Genomic DNA, 10819 nt, shown 5'->3' with positions numbered 1-10819 from the left:
ATCGCATTTCATTTCTAAAATATAATGTTGGAGCTGTCACTAATGAATACCGAGGGATGTTTGTAGCAGGAATAACAACTTTGGTGGTTGGTTTGATAGTCTTAATTCCTGGAACGATTTTTGTTATTCGCAAATGTGAGTTTTATGTATCTTTGTAGCACTGGAAGTCATATATTTAGTATGGTATAGTATTTAAGCATTTTCGTTACTAACTCTGATGTTTAACTTAGCTTTCCAAATTGTCGTTTGTCCTAAAAAACTTTAATATCTTGAAATGATTCAGATTATTCAGTGTCCCATACGAATATTTTGTTCTTTGCTATTTTTTCAGTATTTATCTATTTATATATATATATATATATATATATATACGATATAGTTACGATAAACACATTATTAATATAGTAAGTACTTGTTATTGCGATGTAGAATATTAGATAAAATATAAAACAAGTTGTTAGCATGATACGGGTAATTAGATTATGGGAAGATTTGGTATAAGTGCCAATGAAACTACTCTCCATCCAAGTCACAATTTATAAAAGTAAACCGTTAAAGGTCAAGGTACGGTCTCCAACACAGAGCATTGGCTCATATCGAACAGCAAGCTATAAAGGGCCCATAAAAATATGTTATCCTCATAACGTTAAAGATGGTATGATACTTATCCCCTTACGGGATGATTGTGCTTGGTATTCATATGATGAAGACATCATCTTTCAATCAGTTTAATTGAGGTCTGGAGAATGGCATGTCAGTATCTGTTAGTAGTTCTTTGTTAATTTATATATCATTGCATTTTGTTTAGCTTCTTTTGTTACCTATTCTGACATTGGACTCTGACTTCTATTAAGCTGAGTTATACTGTGCGAATTGCTGTGTGTTCGTTTTTCTACATTTGTTAGAGACAATAACAATCAAAACCAAGGAGTAAGTCATTTTGTTTATTTTCTTTGGTTACATCTTCTGACATCAGACTCTGACTTCTCTTGAACTGAATTTTAATGTGCGTATTGTTATGCGTTTACTTTTCTACATTGGCTAGAGGTATAGGAGGAGGGTTGATATCTGATAAACATGTTTAACCCCGCCGCATTTTTGCGCCTGTCCTAAGTCAGGAGCCTCTGGCCTTTGTTAGTCTTGTATTATTTGTTTTTGATTTTAGTTTCTTGTGTACAATTTGGAGTTTAGTATGGTGTTCATTATCACTGAACTAGTATATATATTTGTTAAGGGGCCAGCTTAAGGATGCCTCCGTGTGCGGGAATTTCTCGGTGCATTGAAGACGTGTTGGTGACCTTCTGCTGTTGTATGTTATTTGGTCGGGTTGTTGTCTCGTTGACACATTCCCCTTGTCCATTGTCAATTTTACTCACAAAACCAAAAGACATTTACATCAACAGTTATAAATAATAAATAAGAAACAACACAAACTCCACTAAAAACCGGAAGTGAAATGAGGTGCTCCGGACGGGTAAGCATTAGAAGTATAGGAGGAGGGTTTAGATCTCAAAATACATGTTTAACCCGGCCGCAATTTTGAGCCTGTCGAAAGTCAGAAGAGTCTGGTCTTTGTTAGTCTTGTATAATTTATATTTTAGTTTCTTTTATATATTTTGGAGGTGAGTATGGCATGACGCCCATTATCACTGAACTAGTACACATTTGTCTTAAGAAGCCAGCTGAAGAAAGCCCACGGGTTCGAGATTTTCTTGCTGTATTGAAGACTCATTGGTTGCCTACAGCTGTTTTCCACTCTTTGGTCGGGTTATTGTCTCTTTGGCACATTCCCCATTTCCATTCTCAATTTTACCTTGTAGCATAATGTTATTTTTTTGTAAAAAGCTTAGCCAATATCTAAATCTTAATAAAAAGATCATAAAACGAGGCTTTTTAGACATTTTGTAGCCATTTTGCACTACATTTTGGATAAATTCCATATTTTTGCAACCCTGCTGCCAATAAGTAATAGCATAAGACAACAGCCATAGTAAAAACTCAAAGCTGATTAAAATCTAAAGTATGTTATTAGGTAGATATGAATTGATAACACAAACAATATTCAACACAAGAGTAAAAAACCTTGCCATATAATACTCCCCCGTTTTTTTGTTAAGTATGCAAATCCTTAAATTAAAGTTAATCACAAACTGTTTTTGCTTTTGAAAGGTCCTTATCTGTAATCTGTAATTATATGTTTAATGAATCTGTAAATTTAGGCTGTCTTCTTTCTCAGAATCTTTCGCCTCTCATTTACAATGATTTATGAATGTTCGTTATTGCTTTAACATTAACAATTTTAGTAGATTACAATTTTCATTTATCCTTCTAGGTATTTCATTTCTGAGAACCACGAAAAAAATATCAGTTGAGTAGGTATTATAAATACATTTACTCAGATTTCATATTCACACATGATACCGCCCTAACACAGTATGAACATGCAGTTATTAATTATCACGGAGCATAAAAAATTGCCATCATTAACATGTGCAAAACAAACAAAACATCTTTTGAGACCATTGATAGGTCTAGGGCGACTAAAGACGTGATATAATATGTTCCTTGATGTTGAACAATCTTTAGTTTGAACAGATCATGATTTTATTTTGTTATGATTCCAAAATTGTCTTTCTGAGTTACCGATGATGTTTACTACCTTTGGCATGCTCATAAATATATGTTAATGTTTACCTATTGTTTTTAAATATTAAACCATTCGACTAATAATTAGATCAAATGATTAACAACGTGTTCATAAAAGAATACATTTAATCAATACAGGAAAACACTTAACTCTTTTATTATGGCACAGTGTTCGTATACATTAAAAGATTACATACTTCAAATAAAAATAACCGTTTTTTTTTCGAAACATCTATAGTAAATTTTTATAATTAAATCTATATACATAATATTTTCATGTTACTCAATTGTAAATCTGAAATTCCATAAACTCCTTCATTTAAGTAAAAAAAGTTGTTTTCATATTTCAATATTTTACTGCAATCACACTCATTGTTATAACCAACTATGAAACTAATATGTGACAGTGATCAAATAAAGGCAACAGTAGTATACCGATGTTCAAACTCATAAATCCATGGACAAAAACAAAATCGGGGTAACAAACTAAAACTGAGGGAAATGCATTAAATATAAGAGGAGAACAACGACACAACACTACAATGTAACACACACAGAAACGGACAAAGCATCAGACAAAATCCCGCGAGAATAACAAATATAACATCAAAACCAAATACATGAATTTGGGATAGACAAGTACCGTGACACGTCTTATCGCAATGTGAATTTACACTAAAAAATAAGAGAAAACAAACGACGAAACGTTAAAATGTAACACATACAGAAACGAACTATAATATAACAATGGCCATATTTCTCACTTGGTACAGGACATTTTTAAAGAAAAAAATGGCGGGTTGAACCTGGTTTTGTGGCATGCCAAACCTCCCCTTTTATAGCCATGTGCAATATAACATTAAGATGACAACTCAACACTACAGGACTACAATATAAATAAATTGAAGAATACAATTGACAAAGAAACACACGAACAACAGCCAAAAAAAGGCAACAAGTTGAACATTTTAATACGCCAGAAGTGCATTTTATCCACACAAGATCTACTAGTGATGACCAGATACAAAAGTTTGAAAGCCGAAACAAGCACAAAGTCGAACAGCATTGAGGACCAAAAGATCAAAAAAGTTGTGCCAAACACTTACGACGTAGTTTGCAAATAATTTAGAAAGCACCACATTTCACAGTTATCACTTTACAAAAATTGGGAATGTATCATTGTTTATTCAGTTTCAAATATGAGAGAAAGAAAATCATAGTATACGCCAAGACTAAACTGAAAACTTTTGTCATGAACTCTTTTCTTATAGATCTGATGAATATATAGAAGTTCACAGAAATAATCCGGCGATTTCAGAACCATATGCCACCTTGCAACCTCAATCGGGTATGGCTAATAAATAAACGGCATAAAAGACTAGATAATAATTTTGCATATTCATTCTAGTATTTATCCAGTTTTCTATTTTGATTCGAGGGCAATCATCGAGTCTCACATTGACTAAATTACCATACACCATACCCAATATATTTTCATAGGATCACAGAGAACGGTTCAGTTTATAAGACTTCAGAATCTACATATTTGAATGAAGAACCATGTTTCAGCATATTAACACATTTGAGTCACATTCATGATTCATCCCAAGACATCTGCAGTCGAATCGAAAATCAAAATTGTTTTTTTTTTTAAATATCATACATAGGCTACTTATTCACTGAAGTATCATTTACGATAAGCAGATACTGTAATTCAGAATATTTATTAAGTCTTAATTCATTGGCTAAAATCATATCAACTTATAGTTCAATTGAGTGGTTACCATAAAATTAACGGCACAAAAATCTGAATTTGAAGCTTTTATGGACCCGACAATAATGATATCGAATAGAAAATCAAAATAAACGTAGTTCAGCATATTTTAAAACGACATCGGATTGAGATAGCGACTGATTGTTTAAAGAAACTAACAATTTGCGACAAGCCTCTCCCACACCTCTCATAACTTGATGTTGGAAATATAAAAGACATCTGATATGAAATGATTATTTTTTATTGTTTATTGCTAATGTGCAGTCCAATCTCCCGTTGTATGTAAAGGTCGTAAGTTCATCAACAAGCACCGCTTCGCAAACGAATTTACATACATTCGCTTTATGGAATCTAAGTTTGACTTCTTTCACTATCATTTCAAAAAGAAAACATTCGTATCTACAACGAGTATGAACTATTGGTGAATAAATCCTTTTATCTTTATTCTACAGAGTCAAGACCTCTTCAAGAGCCCAGGTAATTATCAAACAAATCATATAATATCAAACGTTTACCTTGTAAAACTTGCTAGAATTTAACATACAAACCAAATACATGTGCGTCCAATAATAACCATGTAGTTCTAAACCTACTTCAAAAGGAAATTTTGTGTATCTGGTAAATATAGCTTTATTGATTGTATGTACCGACAAAAATCTTAGAATTTTAAACTCGGGAATATTTTTAAAGTAAAATAACAACTAAATCGAAATCCAAGGAAAGTTAAAAACGGAAGGTCCTTCATCAAATGGAAAAATCAAAAGCTCAAACATCAGTCAAAGTAATGGAAAACAACTGTCAAATGTTTTTCTTGGTAATATTGTGAAATAAATCATACGAGAAATAGACTACTTAACATGTTTTTACATGTTTCAAATAAATTATTACCCCAAAGAGTGTATTGTTTCCTGCAATGCTTGTTTTACTCTGTCTGTACGTCCATTTGCCTTGTAGTTATAGCGTCTATCAATCCGAACATTACTTCCGTGCACATAATGTAGTCGTCTCTTTAAATAAGATTATTATTGTACAATTGTCTAGAATTATGAAATGCATAGTTGTATCGTGTTTATACGTTTCTAATCTGCTTGGACACTTCTCTTACTGTGGTGATACGGTGATCTTTTTTTTCAAATGGGGATATTAAGTTTTTAGTCGGTTTGTCTTTTCTTGATTCGGTATTGTGGATTGTATTATCATTTTGATCTTAAAAACCTTGATTACATTTTAACATCCAATTTTCTGCTAATACCGCAGTCCCACTAGGCCACGATCGCAAAATTTGATGATCGTAGTACGATCGTGTAGATCGAAGTAAGGTCGTATCACGGACGTGGTGAGGTCTTTAAGATCGTGATGAGCGTGGCCAACTTAGCATGTTCAAAACAATCGTGGTGCGGTCGTTGCGAAATCAGGTCGAAGTAGAAGCGTAGTGAGAGCGCACTAAGGTCGTAGTAAGATCGCTAAGGTCGCTGTACCATCAAAAGCGTGATTCTATTCGGAGAGACTGCGCTACGTTCTCACGGCGACGTTATTACGACCTCACTACGACCATCACGTTCTAACCGCGACCCAACTACGCTTCCACTAAGACTATACCACGTTTACACCACGCTGTTCAAGATCATAGTACGATTCTAGCACGCCCTTGCCGTCCTCATCACGCTCTTCTTACGACCTGACTACGTTCATACTACGACCATCATTCTCATTGTCATTTTCACATAAAATATATTAAATCTCTCCAGGTTTTGTTTGTCTATATGTTATAAGACTTCTTGTCCATTTTCTCTAACGGCTCAACCATGCTTCTCGTTTTTATATAGATGAGACCGTTGGTTTTCCCGTTTGAATGGGTTTACACTAGTAATTGATGGAGCCCTTTATAGCTTGCTGTTCGATGTGAGCAAAGGCTCCGTGTTGAAGGTCGTACCTTAGCCTATAATGGTTTACCTCTGTAAATTGTCACTTGGATGGAGAGTTCTCTTTTTGGCACTCATGCCACATTTTTCTATAACTATTGACAAATCTTCCTATAACTATTGACACATCCGTGTCATCTCTGCTATCGTTCATTAAAATATCGTCAAATGAGCTTTATGGACCAGAAATAGGTTGTAATTTAGGTTGGATTAGTCGGTCCGACATCTCTGCTTGATCAGGATTCGTTACTATCAGAGCTCCCTCTACCTCTAAATCAACCCATACCACACCACGCCAACGTGTTCTAGTAGATTTTGGTGGCATGACGTTATTGTTTTCGCGAAATCTACATATTAATCAGAAATAGAAGGAATGGAACTGTATTGATATGGAACACGATGTTGACGTTTTTGCTGAGGACATAGTAAGATCGCGGTATGAACGTAGTATAATCGTGGTAAGAACGTGCTATAATCGCAGTAGAAGCGTGGTGAGATCGTGTTGCAATCGGATAACTCGTGGTATGGTCGTAGTGAAAACGTGATGAGCGCAGAAAGATCTTGATAAGCGTAGTGAGGTCGCAGAATAAGCGCGGTGAGAACGTGGTATAATCGTAGCGGGATCGTTGTAGAAGCATGACGAGGACGTAGTACCATCGTGAAAGAAACGGAAATCTACATTTTCATGCCGCTCATACAACGACCTAACCACGATCTGAGTTTATTTTAGATCGCGGTGAGCGTGGTGTGATCGTGGTCTAGTGGGACTAGGGCTTAATATAATTATGGATGAACATTGAATCGTTTTATTACACTTGCATGATCTGCTGTCTTCATATTAAGTAGCATAAAACAGTCTTATTCAATATTTTGTCTTGCACTTTGTAAATTTGGTTGTTCTATGTAAACTCGGTTCAAATCTACCAGAGCGTCGCAAATATGTAACGATACGTTGAACCGTACATGCAGTTAAGGAAGTTTGCTGCTCAGTTTTAAAATAAATAACTTTTCATAAAACTAGTATATATTGATAGGGTATTAATTGAGGAATAAAAAAGCCAAAAAAATATAGGGGTCAATGAGCTTGTTTTCGAGATATGATTCATTGACATTTTGGCGGGAAAATGTTCTCTCTTGATTTTTCATAGCTTTATCATTGACAAGTTTAAGTTCTCAAAAACTATTGAAAAATAATAAGATTATATAAGACTTTTACATATAACTTATAATTATACATGTTAAAGATTTATAAAAAGAAAAATGGGGGTCCATGGGCAAAATTTTTTAAGACATTCAAATGGGTAAAACCAGAGGATTTCGAAAATCTGACAAAAAAATCCAAAACATGACAAGCAAACATCCTTAAATCACTGAACCTTTTAGTTATATATCACTTTATTCGTCTGTTTTGGATTTATTGGATTTTTGCGCTTGAATTTTTCAAATGTTTAGTTGCTATCTGTAAGAAGACCTGCTTCCATGCATGTCTTGGTTGATCATACTTTGAATTGTCATTATTTCCTTATATCGTGTGGACTTGTTTGATTTTCGTTTTGATGTCATTCATTTTTGTCTTCTTCTTCTCGAATATATGTATTCAATATTTGACAACATTGTTAACATAATATGAATATACTTAACAGTAATGATACATATGAAGAATGTGAAATGACACCTAAGGTGGAAATCTATCAAAACGTTGAAGAGGGTAAGTAATTACTTGATTCGAAAAGATAAGATTTAAAGAGGAGCAATACACATATAAAAACATAAACCCATAATTCATTTGTAATATTTTGATTTATTTTCTATTATTGATTTGGACGGATTTTGTCATCAATAGGAGATGTGCGTTTAGTGATGTCATATTCGACACACATAAGATACTGTGGATTCATTTATTAGTGGGTATCAATTTGCGTGGAATGAGAAAAACTTGCATTTTAGTGGATATTGAATTTCGTGGTTTTGGCAAAGTCTGCATATATTCCTTTTGGAAATTTGTAATTCGTTGAACATTTAAGTTCGTGGTTCCCCTGTATCCACGAAATCAACGAAATTGGCCATGGCATACAACGAATATCAAGGAATCTACAGTAGCATAACATATTTTGAACACAACACAATCACGTTCTTTAAAAACATATACACCAACCTCTTACACAACAATTATAAAAAGAATCCATGCAGATTAATAAAACAAGACTTAAACTTGGAACGAAGAACGCATTTTTCAGGTAGTTTGACTTGGTACATGCATAACATGAAGAAAGGACAAACCAGTTTTATGAGCGCAATACGACCTTTTTTGCCTGTAAAAAAAGTAAAACTTACAATTAAAATGTACTAACAAGTTACAAATTTAGGGTGTGAGATACAGCTGCAGGTGAGATAATGACGTTGCTAATATAAAATGTTATTTTCTCGACGTCAAACGTCATTGGGAAAAGGTGGATTTCGACTGACTTTATTTATTAGTTTGCAAACGAATACATCGACCCCTTTTCAAAACAGGCATTTCCATCGATTATGCCTAAACATTAGCTGTAATAATTTTACGGGAAAATCACCGATACATTTTAATTTTTTTCCCAAAGAATTGATACAAAACAAATGGGGCATACTATATATAGCTAGTGACAAAAGGATATTTCAAATCTATTTACATAAATCCGCTTGTGTTGATCTTTTGAAACAAAAACAAAAAACGTTTCAGTGTAAAAGAAAGGTATGTTAAAGAAACTGATATTTTATGGAAATGTCTTAAATTTTGATCCCATATTTTTCTAACAAATGCACATGAAGGTATTGTGTTATTACATATTTGAATTTAATAGTTGAAAACCCGCTTGTAAGCACAATTTCCGTAAAAAAATACCGTATACGTGAGATCAAAACTGTACCCTTACATCATGTACATGTAGCACGGAACCATAAAACATCAAAAGCAGGATCAAAATAAGCACCCTTTGCATTTATTTGAGTTTTACCAGCTACTGCATATGTCATTGAAATAATACAGCAACTTCAACGAATGCATCAGCATATAAGTGTGCATTGTTTAAAGAAAACAGTGCCAAAATATGGTCGACAGAACAAGAAGGTAGCCAAGATAGTTTTTAAATGATTTATACTTTCATGTGTATTGCATTGATGCTAGCAACTGTAAATTACAATGCAATGGCACCATGGCTCAGTTAGAGCACATGAACATTTTATCTGTTTTAAACAAATTCATTCCCATTTTCTTTTATTTGCATGAACTATCTAAACTTAGTTTAACTTCATCTTCTCAGAACACTTGATTAAATCCATGGACGTTTCATTGCCCTGATACAAATTAAAAATAGATAAATACACTAAATTATTACACTTTATAGATATATGGACATTACATTTTGAATATTCATAACAATTCTCCAATAAAGTGTTTCGACTTGCTCAATCGTGTAAAACAAACTCTTTTTTTCAGATCAGGGAAAGAGAAAAACACCAACAAAGTGATGAGTGCTGAAATGAGGATTTAGCTATTAGCTAGAGATATTGAGCTTATATTTGATATATACTTATGTAATCATATAACAAATATGTTATTTAATCATTACCTGTATCTGCTCTTCTAGGTGAATGGTACTAGTATACTATTTTGTGTGGGTTTTATGAATACAACAATGTATCAGCTAAAAGAAGATAGTTTAGCCAATTTCAAATAAAATATATAGATGGTCTATAAAATAGTAAAACAACTTTTGTAAAAGTTAATTTATTTTTCTTAAGCAGATTGAACAATGACAGAAAAACACAATAATAAAAATGATAAAGATACTTACACAGATGACAAAGCGAATGTGTAATGTGAAGATGACGAAAGAGATGGATCGTCCGTGGGGAAAAATGGATACTAATTTTAACACTTCCTGGTAATAAATTTATTTCGTGGAAAGGTGTATTAAGTTTGTCTTCGTAACTGTTTTCCTAACTTTTTCATTTATCCACCTGGAAAGAAAAATTAAATGAATTTCGTTAATATTAAATTAAATCATAATCCCATTATGAGACACAAGCATTAATGTTACCCTGCATAACCATGTTTCATAACGATTAAAGTCAAACCAGATCGGTTTAATCAATGTTCCATCGACATAAAATTAGAAGCTTTCCTAATTTGGTGCACCATTCCATCATTCAATTGTCATCGTATGGGAATATTGTTACAGACTTTTATGAAAATTTATTTTAGCGACTGTAAATAGTGTAAATTGTTAATGTGTCTTTATATATTTGTTATTTGTTATAGTGATTAAGCATGTTGAGATAAATACACGATGTTGACTGCTTTACTCCTATTTTTTACATGTATACCTATTATGTCTGTTTGTTTTGTTCTCACATTGTTGCCAATATAATGGAATTTTATGATACTGTCATACCAGTGAGAGGTGTATCTAGCTATACAACTTGTTTGATACACCATGTT

At 33.2% G+C, this 10819-nt stretch overlaps 1 protein-coding gene across 1 annotated transcript; it reads left to right on the top strand.

The window, feature by feature from the left end:
• The first annotated feature begins 24 nt into the window (after window positions 1-24).
• LOC143080261 (uncharacterized) lies at window positions 25-10409 on the top strand. The gene is made up of 6 exons (XM_076256000.1): window positions 25-135; window positions 2333-2372; window positions 3918-3994; window positions 4873-4897; window positions 7986-8050; window positions 9815-10409. Exons 1-6 carry the CDS (start codon window positions 57-59, stop codon window positions 9844-9846), a joined length of 318 nt encoding a protein of 105 aa, XP_076112115.1. The 5' UTR covers window positions 25-56; the 3' UTR covers window positions 9847-10409.
• The last annotated feature ends 410 nt before the right edge of the window (window positions 10410-10819 follow it).

The sequence above is a fragment of the Mytilus galloprovincialis genome, chromosome 6 (genome assembly GCF_965363235.1).
Source record: "Mytilus galloprovincialis chromosome 6, xbMytGall1.hap1.1, whole genome shotgun sequence".
Classification (NCBI taxonomy): Eukaryota; Metazoa; Mollusca; class Bivalvia; order Mytilida; family Mytilidae; genus Mytilus; species Mytilus galloprovincialis.
This window is presented reverse-complemented; position numbering and strand designations above follow the sequence as displayed.

What these genes read in the sequence shown, in the direction of transcription:
- LOC143080261 (XM_076256000.1), top strand. Translation starts at nt 57, where the DNA reads ATGTTTGTAGCAGGAATAACAACTTTGGTGGTTGGTTTGATAGTCTTA. An exon ending in GATTTTTGTTATTCGCAAAT is followed by an intron (nt 136 to 2,332) that starts GTGAGTTTTATG and finishes TTATCCTTCTAG; the next exon opens with GTATTTCATTTCTGAGAACC. An exon ending in ACGAAAAAAATATCAGTTGA is followed by an intron (nt 2,373 to 3,917) that starts GTAGGTATTATA and finishes CTTTTCTTATAG; the next exon opens with ATCTGATGAATATATAGAAG.